Below are 23,746 nucleotides of genomic sequence, written 5' to 3'. Positions count from 1 at the left end.
GTAAAAGAAGTTAAATAAATAAATAAATAAAATAAAAATTTGACATCATTTGGAGTGAGGAAAGTCTCACGAAGATGAGATTTCTACTATGCTATCTCGGCCTAGCTTAATGGTACCCTGTTATAGAATCCATCAAGCTAGGGCCAGAGAACATTAAACTTAAACTTGTTTTGAGTCAAATTTATCTTAATAGGCCAAGCTCCTCTGGATTGTTCTCTGCAGTGATACGAGCCAAGAGAGCAAAGCAGCTCATTCCCCATCTGATGGGGTTTGTTTTATTCTGGGAGAGCACTGCATGTGTAGTTTGAGCAGCCCTTTTCTAAAAAGGGATCCTCTGCTTACTCTCTGAGCTGAAATGCTTGTGGAGGCCAAGCTCCTGCAATTCATAAGCCTTGCAGAGAAGCGTGCCGTTGACAATTTGAAAGCTCGCCACCTCTTGTCAGGACTCAAAGCGAGCCCACTAACTCAAGGGCTTCCATCCCGGCTCCCATCCCTTGAACGTGGTGATAGGTTGAGCAGTAAAAGACAGTTGACAAGAGAAGGTAACACTCTCTGTTGTTATTCAAACTGCCTTTAACCTTTTTCAAGGCAGAAAAAGAACCAGAGCTTTCAGCTGGCTAAGATAAGTCATACCGGCAATGATTAAAAAAAATAGAGAGAAAAAGGAAAAGATCTTTTCAGTGTGTATTGTGAATGGTTTTCTAAGCCTAGGAGATATTGTCTGAGGATTTCCATGTGCCAGTTCACATGTCTGAGTGCTGCACTCTCTGTGAGCAATAAAAGGCTGCAGTGTCTGACAGCTCATAGTGTTCAGCTTGCAAACTACAGAGTAAGTCAAACAGAGCAAGCTTGCAATCTGGGGTCCTACTAGCCTGAACCTAGTGCACAAGTATATTTGAAACTCTGAGACATTCCCAGAGAGAGCATCTAACAGCAGTTTCTTCCTTTGTGTCTGGAATGCTGCCATCTTGAGTGCTCTTAAGCAGTTACAGGCTCTGCACAGCCGCATAGAATTAACTCATCCAGTGCTGGGACATTACCAGAGAGAAAGCAGCTAAGGGTTTCTTCCTTTGTGTCTGGAATGCTGCCATATTGAGTGCTCTTAAGCAGTTACAGACTCTGCACAGCTACTTAGGATTAAAAACAAGGACTCTGCTGTTTAATTCTCCAAGTACTGGGACAAAGTGATTATTGCGAGCAGTCCCTGCCACTGGGGGGGTTTCTCCCCAAGATCCTTACGATTCCTAAGCAAAGGCTTTCAGCCTTTAAAGAAAAAAAAATAATTCTGAGCAATAGGAGGTCTCAATTCATCTGTTTCACTAAGATAAAATTTAGGTATGAAAAATCCTGCTAACTCAGATTCAGTTCTGAGAGGGACACAGGAGGCATCCATAGCCGTTCCACTGTATGCAGAATTGGAGATTAAACTACTTTCAGAATGGACCTTCCCCACAGGTAAAGTAACATCTGGGTCAAGACACAGGTTGCTGCCAGATTCTCACCACTGAGCAGGAAATCATCTATCCTTGTGGAAGGAGGTGCTTCACTTTGTTTTCTTTCCATCAACTATCTGTGCGGATGGCATCTGCACTAGTAGAATGGAAAGTGGTTTGTTAATTAGAAATCTGCAGCTTTTTGATGGTCTGAACAGCTTGATTCCACAGCTACCTAGCATTTTGTCAAGCTAATGAATTTTAGTTCTTCAAGATCACTAGCGCATTAGGAGCTAGAAGACGTCTATGACTGCTGGTTCTTACTTCAAATTGCATCTCTGCAAATGCCTTGCAAAGAGAGATAATTTGGTGAGAATCAAGATGAATCAAAACCATAGAGACTTCCTGAAGATAGGCGGGTTAAATATTAGAGTTTATAGAGGGTGCCAGAAAACCTAGAACAAATGTTATTTTACAAAAAGTGGATCTACATTACCAGAGACCAATAGGTCTTTGATATGCCCTAGAACTGGTTGCCACAGTACAATCATGTTTTTCTTTTCCATATTGATCACCAGCAAAGACAATTGCTATACTGGCAAAACTAAACAAATTAATAAAGCCAATACTGTTACGTCCTGCTCTATTTCAAAAGCAAGAGCAAGGATGTTAATCATTATACTTTGAAATTCCAAAAGATATAAAAAAGAAATAAAAGGGATTGGCCCTTACAGGAATTGAAAACCTGGCTGTTCACCAAAACCTGTCAAAACACCCATTGACAGTTATGCATCCTCCTCACAATATACCTTGTTACTGGGCCTCACTATGTCTATCTCTCTAAACCTTGATATCTGCTGTAGCTGCTCTGATAATCTTATTATAATTTTCTGCTTCTAACTGTAACTCTTATCTTAATCTTATTATGTCTGTAATAATCCCTTAAAATGCTCTACTTCCATTTAAACTTGTAAACCATTATGATGGCGAAACCGAATAACGGTATATAAAGCTCGATAAATAAATAAATACAGACCAATTCTGGGTTTCATATGTATCTGAATTTGCTAGACCTATCAGAGCAAAAAATTAAAATAGACTATATTTATTTATATTTATTTATTTATAACTTTTCTATACCGAAGTTCAAATAACAGACTATAATACTGAATACTGAATTTCCATTTAAAAATATGGGGTCAGCAATCTGATTTTGCGCTCCTTTTAAATTCAGAATTACATTTTCATGTTTTGTCTTTGGTTGGAGTCACAAAGAAAACTGTTTAATGTTAGCAGCCTGATGATCAAAAACATTTACATGTATAATGCTGAGCTTTACGCATGTAAAAGCACTTTATCCCTGGAATAGGCTTTTGAAATTAGCTGTGGCATATGCCTTTGATTTGTCACTAGGTATTTGCCTGCATTAGGAGAAGTCCATAAACTGCTATTAATCAATAGGAAAAGCCACTTCTTGTTGCCACCATTAGTAGTATGGAATTTATTTATTATTTTGGTACTTGCCAGGTACTTGTGACTTGCATTGGCCACTGTTGGAAACAGGATACTGGGCTTGATGGTCTGAACCAGTATGGCATTTCTTATGTTCTTAGGCAAATTACTATGATAGTATGCTATATTTGCATGCATAATTAAAAAATAAATCACCTAAATATAAATGTAATGTTTTTGTTGGTGTACAAACTCCCTGAATGTTGCAGAGGGGAATATCACTAGAGTATCTAGATTGGATATTAAGACAACAGATGCCCATTTTAAAAGCTTGGGGTGCCTTTTGCCAGAATCGTTTCACTAAAGTTTGAGCAAATTGATAGAGTACGGGGTACAAAAATCAGTTAGTCAAAGGTCATAAAGCTATTATTGCTCCATTTTCAGTCAATGATTAGTTGAAAAGCAGTAAGTGTACTATATAACTATGCAACAGCAGTAACATACATAAATAAACAAGAGGATACCTGGAGCCAAAGAGTTTCAAAGGAAACGGAGCCACTGTTTACATGGTAGGAGAAAAATCTGCTACAGCTTTCAGCATTATACATTGCGTGTCAGGAGAATGGGCAAATAGATTTTTGGAGTCACAATACAAAGGCAAGGTGCTAGGCCATTGGACATGCAAGCAGGAAATATAAAAATGGGATGAACCATAGATGATTCTAACAGCAACCCATCAGAACGCAAAGGCAAGAAGGTTTTTCAGCCAACGAAAAAACTATGAATGCACTGATACAGGAGTGGCCAAGGGAAACGTTGCTTTGTTTTCTTCCCACTTTGGCTGTTAATAGGCAATGTAATAAAGAAGCTCAGGAAGGAGTAGGTATATGAGATCCTAGTGGCACCAGAATGGCCACGAAGACCATGATATGCTGATCTAAGGCATAGGGGGGTCTCTTTCACCATGATCAGTAGTAATGGGAAATCCATCTTCATTCTCGCTTATGGCATGGCTGTTGAGCGGGCGAGGCTAGCCAAGAAGGGATACAAACCACCTGTTATTAGAACAAGGTTCAGTTTTAAAGAGAATTTATATGGGGATATGGCAGGAATTTGCAGTGTATTGTAGATAGATTAACTGTTTGCTCTGGCGTTACAAACAGGAGATATCCTGACATTCTTACAGATCTTGGCCTTGAATTCTTTAAAGGTTCAGGCTGCAGTAATTTTTTTGCATTAAGGGAAAGCTTAATGGGACATCTATATTGTCTTATAAGGAGGTGTCGTGCTTTTCGACAAGGAAATAAACACCTTAATCCTACATTGTGGTCTATGATACTGTTATGGAATTTGAATTTGGTAGTAAGTGCATTAGCAAGCCCTTCTTATGAGCCATTAGAATAAGCAACTCGGAAGGACTTGACATAGAAACTGCATTTTTATTGTTAATTACCTCAGAAAGATGCATTTTGGAGTGGCAGTCTTTGACTTGCAAGGCTCCCTTTTTAAGGTTTAATAAGGATTCTGTAATGCTGAGACCTATTGCATGAGGTAGCTTCGGCATTCTATTTAAATCAGCACATAATAATATTATACATACATACATGCAGGTTACACCAAGTTTATTTTTAAGGGTAGTAACGGCTGCTCCGTGCAGGTCACCCTCATGATTCTGTTAAAGGTAGCAACTGCTGCTCCGTGCAGGTTACCCCCAGGCCCACTACCCCCATGCTTTTTTTCACTCTTTCCCATCCTCTTACCTTTAGTGACTGACAGTGTTTATCCCATGCCCCTTTGAAATCCTTCACAGTTTTAGTCTTCACCACTTCCTCCAGAAGGTCATTCCAGGCATCCACTACCCTCTTTGTGAAGAAATATTTTCTGACATTGGTTCTAAGTCTTCCTCCCTGGAATTTCAAATCGTGACCTGTAGTTCTACTAAATTGTTTCCTCCGGAAAAGGTCTGTCGCAGACCATGGATCATTAAAACCTTTCAAGTATCTGAAGGCCTGTATCATATCACTCCGCTCCTCCTCTCCTCCAGGGTATACATATTCAGGTTCTTCAACCTCTCCTCATAAGATGTTCAATGGAGACCACCCACCATTTTGGTCACCCTTCTCTAGACTGCCTCCATCCTGTCTCTGTCCCTTTTGAGATACGGTCTCCAGAACTGAACACAGTACTCCAGGTGAGGCCTCACCAAGGACCTGTACAAGGGAATTATCACTTCCCTTTTCTTACTAGATATTCCTCTCTCTATACACCCCAGCATTCTTCAGGCTTTAGCTCTCGCCCTATTGCATTGCTTCGCCGACTTCAGGTTATTAGACACTATCACCCCAAGGTGTCTCTCCTGTTCCGTGCACATCAGCTCTTCACCCCCAACACATACAGTTCTTTTGGATTACCACACCCCAAGTGCATGACTCTGCACTTCTTGGCATTAAATCTCAGCTGCCATATCTTTGACCACTCTTCCAGCTTCCTTAAATCTCGTCTCATTCTCTCTACTCCTTCCGGCATGTCCACTCTGTTGCAGATCTTAGTATCATCCGCAAATAGACAAACTTTACCTTCTATCCCTTCCTCAATGTCGCTCACAAAGATGTTGAACAGAACTGGACGCAACACTGATCACTGTGGCACTCCACTTAACACCATTCTTTCTTCAGAGTAGATTCCATTTATCATTACACTTTGTCTTCTGTCCAGTTTGTAATCCATGCCATCGCCTTGGAGCTCACCCCTAAGCTTCTCACTTTGTTGATGAGTCTTAGTGAAAACTGAACTGAAGTATTTGTTTAGTATTTCTGCCATTTCTTCATATCTCTCCACTCACTGATCCTTATCACCTTTCAATTTCACTATACCACTATGGGCCTTTCTCCTATCTCTGATGTATCTGAAAAATGTTTTGTCACCTCGCTTTACCTCCTTGGCAATCCTTCCTCTGCCTGACTTTTTGCTTTCTTGATTACATTTTTCATCTCCCTCAGTTTCACCAGATAATCCTCCCTGTGTTCCACTTTTTGGGATCCTTTATATTTCTTAAAAGCTGTTTCTTTTGATTTTATTATATCAGCCACCTCCTTTGTGAACCAGATTGGTTTCTTATTTCTCTTACTTTTGCTTACTTTTCTAACAAATAGATTTGTTGCTTTTGTAATTGCTCCTTTTAGTTTGGCCCACTGTAGTTCCACCTCTCCCATTTTCTCCCAGTCTTCAAGTTCCACCTCCAGGAATTTTCCCATTTCGGCAAAGTCTGCATTTTTGAACTGCAAAACTCGGGTCTTCGTGTGTCTTCTCCATAACCTATTTGCAATATCAAACCAAGATAGATGCTGAGTACAGTATTACAAATATAAAACAATAATAAAAACATTAATACAATGCATCTGTTGAAAAGGAGGATTGCAGGGGTCTACAGTCCTTAAAGTTCTTAGATGTCAGGAAAGGTTTAAAAGAATATTTAAAGATGACAAGTGAATTTCTTAATTGGTTGTGTTAAGTGGCACACATAAGGGGGAGACCGCCTCAAAGGCGAACATCTCAAGATGGATTAAGAAAACAGTAGTGTGTGCATATTTACTACAGGGACTGCAATTGCTGGAAGGCATCAAGACCCATTTGACAAGAGCATAGTCTTCATTGTGAGTGGAAATACCCTCAGTAAATCCAGTTGATATGGGTAAAGTGGCAACTTGGACAACTCTAGGTCCATTTGCCAAGCATTATAAGTTGGATATATTCTTGTGAGATAAGATGCTAATTTTGGGACAGTTGTCTTAAGACTGAGTTTGCAATCCACCCACCCGATGTAATGGGGCTTTGATACATCCCACATGTTCTTGACTGGTGGAGCAGAAGGACAAGGAAGGAGAAATTAAGACTTCCCTGATAATTTCCTTTTCCTTTACTTCTGCTACACATGGTCAAGAAGCCCACCCTGAGATGTGCAAATTGGGCTATCTCTATGAGAGTGAGATCTGGTTGACTAAATGTTCTAAATTGTAAAAAGGAAATAAAAAGATTAATAAAAGGGGGAAATGGTTTGAGAAAAATTTTCATTCCTCCAAGGATTTCCAAGACTAGAATTCTTAATTAAAGTGCTCCTCATAGTGTAAGTTGATGATTTATCTCAAAATGTAGATATTACATTTTTGTAGTTTTTGTTGATTACCGGTAGGTCAAAATTTTAAATTTCAGTTATTACATTTTTGTATTTGCTAGGTGCTATAATTTAAATTTAGCTTTGACAGTAGTATACTGGCTGTATCTGGTTCCATGTATGATATACATACAGATGATGTCATCAAAAAGGAAAAAAAAAGACTCTGCCTCCAATTGCTGAATGAAGGGACTATACCCACATGTTCTTGACTGGTGAGAAGTAACAGATAGGAAATTATCAGACAAGTCTTAATTTTTCCTTATTCTCCATTACTTTTCTACTAATCCCTAGCATTCTGTTTCCTTTCTTGGCTGCTGCTGCACACTGAGCAGCAGATGTCAACTTGTTTTCAACAATGACACTTAGATCCTTTTCCTGAGTGGTGATTCCTAATGTGGACCCTTGCATTTTGTAGCTATAATTTGTTATTCTTCCTTAAGTGCATCACTTTGCACTTGTCTACATTAAATTTCATTTTCCATTTGCATGCCCAGTCTTCTAGTTTTGCAAGGTCCTCTTGCAATTTCTTACAATCCTCTTGACATCTTTGAATAATTTTTTGTCATCGGCAGATTTGATCACCTCACTGTTTTCCATTTCCAGGTCATTTAAAATTATATTAAAAAGCCTTGGTCCCAGAACAGATCCCCGGGGCACTCCACTATTCACCCTTTTCCATTGGGAAAATTTACCATTTAGCCATACTCTCTGTTTTCTATCTTTTAATCAGTTGCCATCCACAATAGGACACTGCCACCTATCCCATGACTTTTTAATTTCCTAAGAAGTCTCTCATGAGGGATTTTGTCAAATGCTTTCTGGAAATCCAGATACATGTTTATTTACGCAATCAAAAAATGTAGCAAATTTGTGAGGCAATACTTCCCCTGGCTAAATGATGAATGTTGGCTTTGTCCCATTAAATTATGCTTATCTATATGTTCAGCAATTTTGTTCTTTATGATAGTTTCTACCGTTTTGACTGGCACAGATGTCAGACGGGCTGGTCTGTAGTTTCCTGGATCATCCCTTGAACCCTTTTTTTAAAAATTGGCATTACATTGGCTACTCTCCAGTCTTCAGGTACCATAGATGATGTTATTGATAGTTTATACATTTCCAATAGCAGATCTGCAATTTCATCTCTCAGTTCTTTCAGCACTCTGTGATGTATATTATCTGGTCCAGGTGATTTGCTACTCTTTAGTTTGTAAATTTACCCTAGTACATCTTCCAGGTTCACTGAGATTTGTTTATTCCTCTGAATCATCACCTTTAAATATCATTTCTGGCATGGATATTATATCTTCCTCAGTGAATACTGAAGCAAAGAATTCATTTAGTCTCTCTGCTATGGTTTTGTCATCCCTAAGTGCCCCTTTTACCCCTTGATCATCTAAAGGTCCAACTGACTCCCTCACAGGCTTTTTACCTCAAATGTACCTGAAAAAGTTTTTATTATGAGTTTTGGCTTCCACGGCAAGCTTCTTTTCAAATTCTCTCTTTGCCTTCCTTATCAAAGCTTTGCATCTGACTTGCCAGTGCTAATGTTATTTTCTGTTTTCTTCATTCGCATCCCTTTTCCATTTTTTGAAAGATATTATTTTAGATATTATAGCCCCTCCCACCTCATCTTTCAACCATGATAGTAGTCATTTAGCCTGCCCTCCACCTTTTCTAATGTGTGGAATACATCTGATCTGGGCTTCCAAGATGGTATTTTTAAAGAATATCCATGCCTGAGCTAAACTCTTAATCTTTGCAGTTGCTCCTTTCAGTTTTTTCCTAATCATTTTCCTCATTTTATCATTGTCACCTTAATGAAAGTTATTTGCTGTTGTAGATTTCTTGTTTGCACACCCTCCAGTTATTGTCACATTTGATAATGTTGTGATCACTGTTGCCAAGTAGCTCCAACACTTACCTCTCGCACCAAATGCTGTGTTCCACTAAGGACTAGGTCTAAAATAGATTCCCCTCTTGTTGGTTCTTCTACCAGCTGCTCCATGAAGCAATCATTTATTTCATCTAGGAATTTTTCTTCTCTAGAATGTCCTGATGAAACATTCATCAAATAAAAATAATTTATATTTATTTGATTTATATTCCACTTTTTCAGGCACTTCAAAGTGGATTACATTTAGATACTTTAGTATTTCCCTCACAATCTATGTTTTGTATCTGAGGCAGTGGAGGGTGAAGTGACTTGCCCAAGGTTACAAGGAACAGCAGCAAGATTTGAATTCTAGCTGCCTTGGTTCACAACATACTTCTCCACTATTATTCTCTATTCCTTTCCACTATGATTTGGAAAGGAATTGAGAACAAAACTGAGACTATAATAATGCCTTTGTATAGATCCATGGTGTGACTGCACTTTGAGTATTGTATGTATTTCTGGTTGCCTCATCTCAAAAAAAGACATAGCAGACATCGAAAAGGGCAACAAAAATAATAAAGGAGATGAAAAAGCTCCCTTGTGGGGAAAAGGTAAACCGTTTAGGTCTCCTTAGTTTGTGAAAGATATGAATGAAAGGGAATATGATTGAGGTTTATAAAACCATGAATGGGAATGAACGGGTAAATAGGGAAGTTATTTGACTTTCAAATACACTAGGACTAGGGGACACTCCATGAAACTAGCAACCAGCAGATTTAAAACAAATCGCAAGACATATTTTTTTACTCAGTGCACAATCAAATTATGGAATCTGTTGCCAGGTGTTGTGGTTAAGGCAACTAACTTAGTGGGGTTCAAAAGAGGATTGGACAAGTTCCTGCATAGAAAGTCCATCTCTAATTTATAACTTGTTGAATTTTATTATTTAGTTACTGTTAACCAGTTTTCAGACCTATATTTTCTTGCCTCCTCTGTTGTTCTTATTCCTCACCCACCGCCCTGTTATAATGTATTTTCCATTCTTTTGTTGTCATGTGAACCGGCATGATGTCTCCTACTAATGCCGGTATATAAAAGTTATTAAATAAATAAATAAACAGTTATTAGCCAGTTAGACTTGGGAAAACCAGTGCTTATCCCTGGGAGTGGTATACAAGAAATAGATCAACTGGATACTTGTGATCCAGAGACTGTCCACTGTCAGAGACAGGATGCTGGGCTCGATGAACCATGGTCTTGACCCAGCATGGCACTTCTTATGTTCTTATTGGGGCCATCTAGTGGTCCTTATTTGTCAACTGCGAGGATCATAAATCTATGTAATCTCAGTTTCTCTGTCTATGATAGGAACTTGTCATGGCTGATAAGCCACTTTGGCTGTCGCATAATTGATGCAGCCTAGTAGGTGAACCCACTAGGCCCATGCCAACAGCTGATGGACATGCCCTTGCTGGAACAGGAGCTACAGCTTCACCTATACCAGCCTCGTTCTCTTCAGGTTGAGCCTTTTGGTTCCAGGGGCCAGCAGGGCTTAAGCAAGAGTCCAAGGGGTGGATAGGGAGAGTCCAGATAGTAATAGCAGTCAGGGCTAGCAACGTGCAGCGGTAGTTAAGTTCAGTCCAAGCGTTGAGACAGGCAGCAAAAAGACGAAGTCTGGGTCCAGGCCAAGGATCGAGACAGGCACTGAATTAGATGGTGTCTGGGTCCAGGCCAAGGGTCAGAGCAGGCAGCAAACCAGAGAGAAGTCAGAATCCAAGGCAGGGATCAGGATTTCAAGACAAGACAGAAGGTGGAGAAACAAGACAAGGAAGGACAGACTGGGCAAGACAAGTGAGGAGTAGGGCAAAGTAGGAGCCACACAAGGAGGCAAGGCATGAGGACAAGGAGACAAGGCAAGACTTCAAAAACACAATGCAGGAAAAGGAACAGTGAGATGAGGCTCACAGAATCTAGCAACATGCACTGCAAGGCAGGAGAACCTGTTGCTGAGGCAACAATTGACTGAGCAGCTAGTTCTTAAATGCTCCAGGTTGGCTAACATCATTAGGAAGCACCAAAGGAGAATTTCCACCACGGGGCTTGTAAGAGGTGCCATGCAGCACATTCACGCACCTACCTAGAGAGGCCCAGGCCAGGATCGGCATGGCAGCATCTCAGCTGCACTGGAGCAGCATGGCTTCAGGCAAGGGCCAGTAGCATTCAGCGGTGAGTGAAGCCAGTCATGGGGCAGCCCCGCAACTGGTCAAATGTTACAGTATCCCTTCCCCTGGGGAAAGTGTTGATGAAATTCCTTTGAGTGGAGGGGCTTGCAGGCAGGCTACCATGAGTTATCTTCTGGGCCAAAGCCCTTACAAGAGATGAGGAATTATAACTTACTCTGAACTCTCCTGGAGTATAGGATCTCCGGAACCTTGAACTCAGTATCTTCTTCTGAAATTACTTCTGCAGGTTTTAGAGGAGGCTATAAGGGCTATAACAAGAGTACTAGCTTGAGGAGGGAGACATGAAACACATGATGTATCTCAAGCTTGAGTGGAAGTTTCAACTGGTAGGCCACTAGTTCCAGCTGGCGAACAGTGGGAAATGGCCCAATTAACCATGGAGCAAATTTGGCTGAGGGCATAAGAACATAAGAGATTGCCATGCTGGGTCAGACCAAGGGTCCATCAAGCCCAGCATCCTGTTTCCAACAGAGGCCAAACCAGGCCATAAGAACCTGGCAAGTACCCAAACACTAAGAAGATCCCATGCCACTGATGCAATTAATAGCAGTGGCTATTCCCTAAGTAAATTTGACTAATAGCCGTTAATGGACTTCTCCTCCAAGAACTTATACAAACCTTTCTTGAACCCAGCAACACTAACTGCACTAACCACATCCTCTGGCAACAAATTCCAGAGCTTTATTGTACGTTGAGTGAAAAAGAAGTTTCTCCGTTTAGTCTTAAACGTACTTGCTAACTTCATGGAATGCCCCCTAGTTCTTCTATTATTCGAAAGTGTAAATAACTGATTCACATCTACTCGTTCAAGATCTCTCATGATCTTAAAGACCTCTATCATATCCCCCCTCAGCCGTCTCTTCTCCAAGCTGAACAGCCCTAACCTCTTCAGCCTTTCCTCATAGGGTTGCCCTTCTCTGTACCTTCTCCATCGCAACTATATCTTTTTTCAGATGCGGCAACCAGAATTGTACACAGTATTCCAGATGCGGTCTCACCAGAGGCATTATGACATTTTCCGTTTTATTAACCATTCCCTTCCTAATAATTCATAACATTCTGTTTGCTTTTTTTGACTGCTGCAGCACACTGAGCCGACGATTTTAAAGTATTATCCACTATGATGCCTAGATCTTTTTCCTGGGTGGTAGTTCCTAATATGGAACCTAACATCGTGTAACTACAGCAAGGGTTATTTTTCCCTATGTGCAACACCTTGACTTGAACTTGTCCACATTAAATTTCATCTGCCAATTGGATGCCCAATCTTCCAGTCTTACAAGGTCCTCCTGTAATGTATCACAATCCACTTGTGATTTAACTACTCTGAATAATTTTGTATCATCCGCAAATTTGATAACCTCACTCATCGTATTCCTTTCCAGATCATTTATAAATATATTGAAAAGCACCGGTCCAAGTACAGATCCCTGAGGCACTCCACTGTTTACCCTTTTCCACTGAGAAAATTGACCATTTAATCCTACTCTCTGTTTCCTGTCTTTTAACCAGTTTGTAATCCATGAAAGGATATCGCCTCCTATCCCATAACTTTTTCGTTTTCTTAGAAGCCTCTCATGAGGGACTTTGTCAAACGCCTTCTGAAAATCCAAATACTCTACATCTACTGGTTCACCTTTATCCACATGTTTATTAACCCCTTCAAAAAAATGAAGCAGATTTGTTAGGCAAGACTTCCCTTAGATAAATCCATGTTGACTGTGTTCCATTAATCCATATCTTTCTATCAGGTCAATACAGTAAAGTGCAGCCGCGGTTACCCCGCTCCTAACCCACTTTCTACTCACTTTCCGGCCACGTTAGCCCTTCCTGCGATATACAATCCCCTTTAACCGATTCTTACCGCCTCTTTAAATCACCGGGTAACCCCTTCCACCCGCGGCATGACTAACACCAGGAGAAGAGAATCACATCTCTCCCACTCTCAAGAACCTACACTGGCTGCCAATACACTTTAGAATTATCTACAAATCCATCACTATCATCTATAAAGCTATCCATCACTATGCTATGCTTGATCTACAAATCCCACTCAGACGACACACATCCACTAGACCCATCAGAGAAACTTACAGAGGATCCCTTCTCGTTCCCCAAACCAAAACCACACACCATTTAACTTTCAGAGACCGAGCCTTCTCCACAGCCGGACCATCACCATGGAATTCTATTCCCCCGGTTCTGAGACAAGAACCATGCCTACCTACATTCAGAAAAAGGCTTAAGACTTGGCTATTTAAGCAAGCCTTCCCAGACTCCAATTGAATGACAGCAACATATTTTAAGAGACTTCACAATATAATGTAAATATTTAATCCTTAACTGCTCAGTTATCTTGCTCTAATTCTTTCCCCAGTTATATCAACCTTGTTGTAATGTAACTTTATGACCTCTTTGCACTTGTTAATGTTCCAGTTTTTTTTCGTTTTCACACCCCCCTGTTATTTGTAAACCAGCATGATGTGATTTCTAATCAAGAATGCTGGTATAGAAAAACTCTACATAAATAAATAAAATAAATATTAGATGTAAACGATCGAATTAGCTATTCCCTCCCATACAGTAACGCGCGCCCCGACTATCGCTTTTTTACCCTGCCGTTTTGCCGCGCATTTAACCTGCTAACTTACCGCCTACCCTTACCCCTGCGTTAGAGGCAGGGGTAAGGGTAGGCGGCAAACTTACCCCCAGCCCCCGCTCACCTGCCCTGGCCGCGTCAATGGGTGCTGGTCTCCGGGGCAGCCCCAGTCCTCTCCCCCCTCCTCCCGAAGCAATGAAAGCGGAAAAAATAGAAAAAGCAAAAAAAAAAAAAAAAAAAAGTAGCAACGAAGTGGACGGTTCTCCTACGCTCGGGATTGCCAGTCCTCTCTCCCCTCCTCCCGAAGCAAGCAACGAAAGCGGAAAAAAGCGAAAAAGCGAAAAAAAAAAAGTAGCAAGGGAGAGAGGGGAGAGAGGATGGGCAATCCTATGCTCGGGATTGCCAGTCCTCTCTCCCCTCCTCCCGAAGCAAGGCGCGTAAATCAGCCTTGCTTCGGGTGGAGGGGAGAGAGGACTGGCAGTGTAAAGCAAAGACTTACTTTTTTCACAGCCCTCCTCCGGAGACGGACATCGGCAGAGACGGATCGCGGCTCCCCTGCCTCCCGGAGGCAAAGATGGATGCCTGCAGGGGCAAAAGCGGCCCCTGTGCGTGCAATTGGGCCGCTCAAGGCGTGACGTCACGACTTTTGGCGTCACGACATGTGATGTCACGTCTTGAGCAGCCCAATTCCACACACAGGGGCCGCTTTCGCCCGTGCAGGCATCCATCTTCACCGGGAGGCAGGGGAGCAGCCGTCTCCGCCGATGAAATGACATTTGAAATGACAGATACCAGCGTGTCCGTGAAGCGTTAGGCCAGCGCACCCATTTTACTGTATAGCGCTCTATACAGTAAAATGGGTTGCGTTAGGCCAGCGCAACCCATTTTACTGTATAGCGCTCTATACAGTAAAATGGGTTGCGCGGGCCTAACGCTTCACGGACGCTTCTTGGACGTGGCTTGCATTTGCAAGCAATTTAAATACAGTATTGAGCGGTAGGTGAGCCGGACTGTGCGTGCGGCAACCTCGGGTGCGCCCGGCACTAACGCAGCTCTTCCTACCGCTCCTTACTGTATCGACTTGTATATGCTCTATGATTTTGATCTTGAGAATACTTTCCACTATTTTTCCCGGCACTGAAGTCAGGCTTACTGGTCTATAGTTACCCGGATCGCCCCTGGAGCCTTTTTTAAATATTGGGGTTACATTGGCCACCGTCCAGTCTTCAGGTACAATGGATGATTTTAATGATAGGTTACAAATTTTAACTAATAGATCAGAAATTTCATTTTTGAGTTCCTTCAGTACCCTAGGATGCATACCATCCAGTCCAGGTGATTTGCTACTCTTTAGTTGAGCTGCAGGTTCCGGGTACTTAGCCACATCAATTCCCTGGGCTTGAATTGTGGTGACGATCAACATGTTTTGTCCACTTTTTGAATCTGCTGGCAGCCATGGTAGGGAACTGACTCAATCTCTGCCATACGTTTTTGAAGTCCTGGCCTATAGTATTTATTCACAGGGCAGGAGACTAACACTGGGACGGGAAGTGTTACCCTAGGATGTCTGCCACACATGATCTGAAAAGGTAAGGATCCAGACAAACTCCTGACATGATTATTATGGCAGAAGTCTGCCCAGTGGAGGAATGAGGCTCAGTCATCCTGGCGCTCGTTAACATAGGCGTGCAAAAACCCTTTTAGGCCCTGGTTGATTCTTTCTGTCTGGCCATTGCTTTGGGGATGAAATGCGGAGATAAAACCCAAGGAGATCAAGACAAGACAAGGCAGGACAGACTGGGCAACACAAGCGAGGAGTAGGGAAAGGTAAGGGCCAAGGAAGGAAGCAAGGCACGAGGACAAGGAGGCAAGGCAAGACTTCAAGAACACAATGCACGAAAAGGAGCAGCGAAATGAGGCACACAGGAACTAGCAATATGTATTGCAAGGCAGGAGGACCTGTTTCTGAGGCAGTGATTGAATGGCTGGTCCTTAATTGTTCCAGCCTGACTGACGGCATTGGGAGGCGCTGGAGAATTCCTGCCACATGGCCTTTAAGAGGTGCCACGCAGTGCGTGCACTGCCCTAGAAAGGCCTTGGCAAGGATCAGCATGGCGGCATCTCAGCCACACCAGAGCAGTGTAGAATCAGGCAAGGGCCGATGGCCTTCTATGGTGCGTGAGGCCAGTAGCAGGACAGACCCGCGACCAGCCAAACATTAACGAACTTAAGTATTGCTTTATTACTAGTGGGGACTGTAATTAGCACAGTTACTTTTTGTTGAAGCAGTGAGCGGAAAATGCTCAGTTTTAAAGAGCTTTGTTATTCTAGAGTTGGCACTGAATTAATCCCTCAAGCAAAGGAGTAAGGGATAAACCTCACATTCAGCACAACATAGTTTGTCATAGCATGCATAATGCAGGATTTCCAATTAGAATGCCACAATTTAAAATCTTTGTTCACAGACTGATGAGATAGCAATTATTCTAAGGAAGGGCAGATAGAGTCCACTGGCTTTGCCTCTAGTCACTCCTAACTCAAATGGCACAGGGAAAAAAAAGGTTTTATCGTGCATTTGCTATTGAATTTTGTACCAGAGCCATAGCAAGAAGAGCAATTAGTTACTGTATACTGAAACCTTACTAATCAATGTCGCGCAGCCAGCTGAACGGTTATGGAGGATGTAAGCAAAATTACAGCTGCTAATCAATTCTGAAAAATTGACTTCACCATGTCAAAAAGAAACAAGGCAATGGGATTATGAGTGGCTAGGGAAAGCCGGTGTGTATTTAATTTGCTTGCAGGGGACAGTGAGATTGTTGGAGTACATATACTATAAGACATCAGACCTGGCCTGATCTTTCCATTAATAAACATGACCAGCCAATATAGCCAGATACTGTTATGTATTGAAGCTTTTCTTTTTTGTGTGTGTCATGGTAAGTAACTAGACCCAACAGGTAATAGATATGGCTTATTGAAGAAGAAATCCTGAGCTTTACTCACGTAAAAAGAATGAACATGCAGACAAAATATTCAGATCCTATGAGAATAAATGACTGATTCTAAAATGTTTGTTTTTCAAAATACTAACTGCAGACACTGGGTTCATGGACAAGTTAATTTTTAAAATTTCAGTTTTTAATCATTCGTTGACAATAATGTCAGGAGGGAGCTGACAGGAGTCGGCATGGCCTCCCATTGCTTTGCTCTTTTGAACTTCCTCTGTAGTTGATTTGTTATGTCCTCTGTGAGCTGACTGCAGAAATAATGGTAAACCAGCTTTAGAGGGACGCTGAAGCTTGCAGGCTGCTATAAGAGAATGGCAGTCACCGTAGCCTCAGCACCAGGCTTCTGATTGTGTGTATTTCTGCTGGGGAAAGAGTGGAAAACACATTTCATTTCAATCATGCCTAATGACTACAGCAAAGAGTCAATCATTTGTTCAGTAGATTAGAATTCACTTTTCAAAAAACATTTTTAAAAAGCACGATTTCCCATAATTACATTTTAAGCCATCTCATAATTTCATCTGCTGTCCCCAGGAAAGTGACCTGAGATCCAGCGGAATGTGCTACTTTTATACAAGCCACAACATTGACAGGAGATTTCCTCAGCAGTTTCAGTTCAGTGAAATCTTCCCTTGCATGAATGCCATCCGGTTACCAGATGCTGTGTTCTGTGGTCAGTCAATCAGTCAATTCTCTTTCACCCCCTCCAGGTTATTATTGTGGGACTGTGATGATCGGAGCTACAGCTACTACATCGAGGTTTCCACCAATCAGCAGCAGTGGATGACTGTGGCAGATCGAACCAAGGTTTCCTGCAAGTGAGTTTTGATATCTCATTAATTTATCCATGGTGGAAACCACATCTAGTCTTAGGATCGCATGAAAACTAACATTTTACGTGAAATATACAGCTTTTTAAAGTGATGACCCCTAAATAAATGCAATGCAAAAGGTAGGAAGCAGTGCAGTCTCTGATAAGTACTAAGATCACCTTCGTTTCTCAGTCTGCAGATAGGGTAACGTATCTGGACTTTTCTTGTCTCTCCACACTGATTCAACGTGATGCATTACATTTTAAGAGTTGGTTTACATGAGAGAAACCTCATTCTAAGTACTTTTCTAATACTTTTGCAGAATTAAAGCAACCATGACAACTTTTACTGTATTCACAAAATGAATCAAGGGTCACGCAAACTCACTTTAGATAGAATCTGATGAAAACTTACAGAGCAAGCCAAATTTAATGTAATGTTTGTGAAAGTGCTGGTGAGGGGTAAAAGGTTTATGGGTTGAAATTCTGAGTTGTGCGGAGTAAGCCATGTTAATTTAAATATTTCTTTTTCTTCTAAGCTACTATATTGGCCTGAATATAAGACAACATCCCCCATCCCTAATATTCAGGGCAATACAAGGAGAAGCACCAAAACGGCCTGCTCTCCTGCCAGGCCTGCTACTGCTTCACTCAGTGCAACATTGCTGCTTTTACTCTTGCTGGGCTGTTGCCTCCTTCCAACTCATGCAAAAATGTAAAATAAATTCCCAACTTGTATTCATGCCAGTACAGTAATTTAGATATACAGTCATGATTTTCTGTTGCAGAGCATGCTTTTACGAAACAGGTTTCAGCTATGCTGCATATACAGTCTGCATTACAGGGCCGTGCTTTTGTCTGAAACGTTTCCTTTTTTTTTTTTTTCATTTCATTTTAAAAACGAAATGAAACAATGAAATTTCATTTGCTTTTACTTTCAAATGGCCACCACTGCTATCACCAAAGCTCCCCATACTGCCCCCTCTTGGAATCGCCCCCCAACCACTTACCCCATCCACGGATCTAAAGGACAACAACAACCCCCAGCCTCTCCTGCCCTGCCGGGTCCGGTTTGCCCTGAGGCTGGTAGCATTTTGTTATAAGGAGACCCGGTCTCAGGGACTGCCAGCACCATCTTCAAATGGAGACCCAGCAGGGCAGAAGTGACTGTGATGGCTCCTGCCAAAAAGACCCATGAGTGGGGTAAGTGGCTGGGAGCAGTCGTAGGAGATTTTGTGGTGGGAAAGGGGGAGGGTGGATTTAAAATTTTTCCTATTTACTGTTTTGTTTTCTGTTTTTTGTTTCATTTTAATTAGATGACAAAAAACAACAAACAAAATAAAACAGAAAAGTGTTCAGTGCACACCCCTAATACATTATAAGCTATGAATGTGCACAGAAAAAAGTTGGCATAAAATCGATTTGCATGTAAGAGATTTCCCATATATATAAATCTATCTTTTTGTCAGCCTGGAAGCCCCTACAGTAGAAACTACACTGAAAGTGTTGTTTGAGTGCTGCATAAACAAACAAGTAACTTCAGTCAAGGCTGGGGAAAAGCTTAAATCCAGTCCCGTTATCCATTGCAGTTCAGTTTCCACACAACATCTACATACAGGATTAACACAGAGCTTCAACACTTTGACATAACGTGGCATCAGGATTGCGAGCTCACGGGTCTTCCACTGAGATCCCACGTTGTCACATGACCTCCGAGCCATCTAAATGACGGAAATGCCAGCCTGGCATCACAGCATATTTTTTTTAATCCTCTGAGGGCCATACATTTGCAATCAGGGCCTGGATTTCTTGGAACCTTTCTGTGGCTCTACATCTAACACACCAGCCCTGAACCAAGCAAACCCAAGTTCAAGGCCTGCTGCAACACTTTTTGCCCTAACACTCTTACATATACATAAGAACATAAGTCTCGCCATATTGGGTCCATCAAGCCCAGTATCCTGGTTCCAACAATGGCCAATCCAGGGCACAAGGAGTAAATAGAAACCATGCTGTTTAGACCAGGAATAAAATATGGATTTCTGCAGCTCCACCTTAATAATGATTTATAGACTTTTCCTCCAGGAACTTGTCCAAACCTTTTTTTAAACCAGCTATACTAATAGCTTTCACCACATCCTCTGGCAGTGAATTCCAATGTTTAATTATGCACTGAGTAAAAACATATTTTCTCTTATTAGTTTTAAATGTATTGTCTAATAATTTCTTTGTATGTCACCTAGTCTTTGTACACTTTAAAAGATTAAACAATCAATTAAAGTTTATTTGTTCCATTCCACTCATTGTTTTATAGACCTCTATCATATCTCCCCTCAGTTGTTTCTTCAAGCTGAAAAGACTCAGTTCATTTAGCTTTCCTCATAGGGGAATTTGTTCCATCCTCTTTATCATTTTGGTTGCCCTCTGTGCCTTCTCTACTTCTGCAATACATCTGGTAACTTTAAGATATTTTCCATCCACTTCACATGCATTGCAGCAGCATTACTCAAAAGCTGTCGCACTGTTTAATATTTAAATGAGCTATGTCAATATGACCGTGAAAACTATGTAATAAAGATGGTAAGAGGTCCATATGTTTTGTACTTATATAAGAGTCAGATACACATGAAAGATATTGCCACAGTTAGCAAGCATGTCCTTAATAAAGATGCATCCAGTATTAAATAATGGTCTCTCAGTGGTATCATGTTCAAAATGTCCTTTTCTCCAAAGCAATGTTGTTTAAAGCTTAAAAATTATGACTTTACAACCCTCTATCGTGGTCTCCAAACATAGCTGTAGTTGATGACCTTATCGGTTGCTGTTATGCAGAAACAATGCATTAAAAGAAATCCAGATTACATAAACTATGTTGTCAGGTTCAATGCACTGTGGAGCTCAAGTAATTGGGTATTCTCCTACTCCCTGCAACAACAGAGTCTCTAACTTAGCAGGTCCCTGGCACTACCTTTGCTTCCTGACTGTCCAGGATCCCCTCTGCTTTCCAATCTTCTACTACCATTCTGCCCCTCGCAGCCCTCATGCCCCCGCCACCCTTCCATTTAAAAAAAAACTCCATCCTCCTTATTCCTGGGGCTCACCCCTTTCAGTCTCAACCCATGACCCCGCATCCCACTGAAAAATGGCGAACACTCGGGCACTCCCCACACACCTGGATGGCTCCTGAATCACTGGATGATCTGCCCTTACCTACCCAGGAAAGCACAGGTTTAGATCCTGTAGTCTGACCCTCATCTCTTTCAAGTCAGAGAAACACCCAAGGTTTCTCTCAGTTCCATGACTACTACACACGCTAAATACACAGAAAGGAAGAATAAGAGGGATCCCCAGTTCCTTCCTGGTGCATTGCTTCCTCTGCCCATCCCCTCCACACACACACACACACACACACACACACACACACACACAGCCTGCCAGCGAGGTGCCTCTGTGCCGCAGCTGAACGGACTGACTGAGGCGAGGAGGCCCTTCACTGGCAGGCCACATGTGGGATAACTTGCTCTCACTGAAAACCAACTGGTTAGGTGTGCCTCCAGGACAGGGTTAAGCATCACCGAAGGAATCAAGCATGGAGATCACAGACTGAGGAGGGGCAGAAGGAGCCTAAGGAATCTTAGCAAGGACAATATCGCACAAAGCCTAGGACTGGCGAAGCATTATCACTGCTGTAAGCCAGAGAGGTGAGTTGGTTAGAGAACTTGCTGCTTGGATTGCTGATATTAATAGTTAACTTCTTAAAGCTTGTTACAAGCACTGCTGCTATCCTCTCTCACTGCTTCCCACTTTTGCTTGTTCTCAAAGGGCTGAGGACAGAATCAGAAGAAGGTTTGTTATCTTCAGAAAAAAAACACATGCTCCCACCCAACTCTGCCAATTAATAGTTACTGCTCCTGTAATTGTCATTTAAAAATGCTAGCTGAATGGGTTCCCGTGACTGGATTTAGTCTTCTCCTGACATGGTATGACAGTAATTAAACCCAGTCATGTTCTTTGCTTCTCTCCTTTTTTTTTTTTTTTTTCAAAGGGCAAGCGCTTGTGATAAGTTTGCCTGAGTTGGTAGGATTGAGCAATATCAGAGCTGCGTACTTGTTAAAAGGACCTGCCTGACACAGAAGCCTAGTGTTCAGTTGAAAAGAAAGGCCAAAAGTTGTCAAACCGTAGAGGTTGTTATGGTTCCTTTTCATGTGTGAATTGTGCAGCAGTTCTAACAAAATATTAGCTAGATAGACTTAGACCTAATTTTGAAAGGGTTATGTTGCACTCTGCCCATAGTAACATTTTCGTATAAAGGAAAGGCCAGAATTAACACACTTTCTCTTTTTAACCCCTCCATTCCAGATAAATTCCCTAGTGCAGCTCAGGTACTCTTTGCTGGCCACAAGAACTGGAGGAAGGTCTTCTGTAAAATGATCCCTTAGATCCTGTCTTTGTCACAGGATCTGCCAACTTAAATCCATGAGATCCAGCTCATCACCTCCATGGTGCATCCTATGAAAGACAGTACTGACAGACAGGAGACTTGAAATTGGCACAATGTTTTTCTTATCTAATGTATGAAGAAATATGGTTTCTTTTTCATCCAGTCAGACAAGTCTAGATGCATGTTTTATGCTTCCCTATCAGCAGATGGCGACAGAGAACAGGTTTACTGCCATCATCCCATTATAGAGCCCCATGCTGACTTCAGCCTGCCATTTTCTTTCTCCAGCAGATGGTAGGCAAGCATCCTATGCTGAGGCTGGAGCCAGGACTAAACTGGCTGAAGAGGAAAGGTCTTGGCTGTTCTTGGGGCTATGTGTCTTTGGACCTGTTCTTCACCTAAAGGAGCATAGCCTAAGCCAGTGGGACTTCTAAGGGATATGGAGGTGTACATAGGCTGGGGGGGTAGGGGAGGCGGTTGCCTTATTGACCCTGCCTGTTGCACTCTTCCTCGATCCCTACCCCTACTTTCTCCCCCTTTTTCTGTTTCCCTCTCCACCTTGGGCACTTGGAGGTCCATATTCAGCAAGCCATTTAGTGGAAAAGTTATCTGGCTACAGTTAAGCCAGATAACTTGTTTCTTATATTCAGCTGGATAAATGTCCAGCTGAATATGCTTGCTGAAAGTTATCTGGCTACATGTAGCTGGGTAACTTGCTATTTATCCAGATATCTTCAAAAGATAAGTTGCTGAATATGCCAAATTTGCCATTTAGACAGATACATTTTGAGTTATCTGTCTAAAAGGCTTTTGAATATGGATGTCTAAAAGTTTTTTAAAAGCTTGAAGCAGAATATGAGTAGGAAGCTGGAGGCTACCAGCACTTGTGTATCATGGCAGTCAGCTGTAAAGAAGTGGTCAGTGAGTTCTGCTCTAGCGGGAGTGGAAGGAGGACCATGGCAGGATATGCAGGCTACGCTAAGCGCAGGGGGCCTTGTAGCACATGCTGGTCTTACCATGCCAGCACAGGGAATGGTGTTCTGTGTCGTACATGCCTAGAGGAGGAGGGACCCAATTAGAGAGAACCTGTCACCCCACAGAAACTTGCAGTGGTGGAGTCATCTCATAGTGGAGTTCCTGCCAACCCGCTATCAGCTGTGGTGATGACATCAGCTATTTTAGAGCCATGTGGCCCTGTACTGATACCAGCTTTCCCTTGTTAGATTCAGTCTATCTGGAGCACAGAATCCTTTGGGTGCTATCTGTCGACAAGCAGAGATGAATTAGCCATGACATGTGAATGACATAATTTGACAGTGCTGAATGGATCCATCTTTCATAGCTCAGTAAAAGATGCCTCATGAGCCCCTCAGTCTGTTTTTGTCTGAGCTTCCACATGGCCACTGCTGGAAACAGGATGCTGGGCTTGATGGACCCTTGGTCTGACCCAGTATGGCATTTTCTTATGTTCTTATGATGTATGACCCCTCCACCACCACCCTCTCTGATTTTTTTTATATTTTTGCAATATCTGCCTTGCTAGTGCCTTATCAGGAGTTTTTACTCCCAGTATTTTCTAATCCCCAAGAAAATGGGGGGATTGAGACTGATCCTAGATTTATGAAATCTGAACAAAACTGTGTGGAGGAGTTCACCTTGAACTTCTCTTGAACTAAGTTGTTAGTTCAAGAGAAGTTCAAGGT

At 41.9% G+C, this 23,746-nt stretch overlaps 1 protein-coding gene across 3 annotated transcripts in view; it reads left to right on the top strand.

The window, feature by feature from the left end:
- The window catches only part of BTBD9 (BTB domain containing 9), a 610,564-nt gene that overhangs the window by 419,633 nt on the left and 167,185 nt on the right, over positions 1-23,746 (top strand). For all 3 annotated transcript variants that reach the window (XM_029592918.1, XM_029592917.1, XM_029592916.1), the window contains one exon: positions 17,502-17,609. In XM_029592918.1, the coding sequence (XP_029448778.1) occupies positions 17,502-17,609 (108 nt within the window). The remainder of the gene's footprint in view (positions 1-17,501; positions 17,610-23,746) is intronic.

This window comes from Rhinatrema bivittatum, chromosome 3 (assembly GCF_901001135.1).
Source record: "Rhinatrema bivittatum chromosome 3, aRhiBiv1.1, whole genome shotgun sequence".
Taxonomy (NCBI): domain Eukaryota; kingdom Metazoa; phylum Chordata; class Amphibia; order Gymnophiona; family Rhinatrematidae; genus Rhinatrema; species Rhinatrema bivittatum.
The sequence above is the reverse complement of the archived record's forward strand: the minus strand, read 5'-3'. Positions and strand labels throughout refer to the sequence as shown.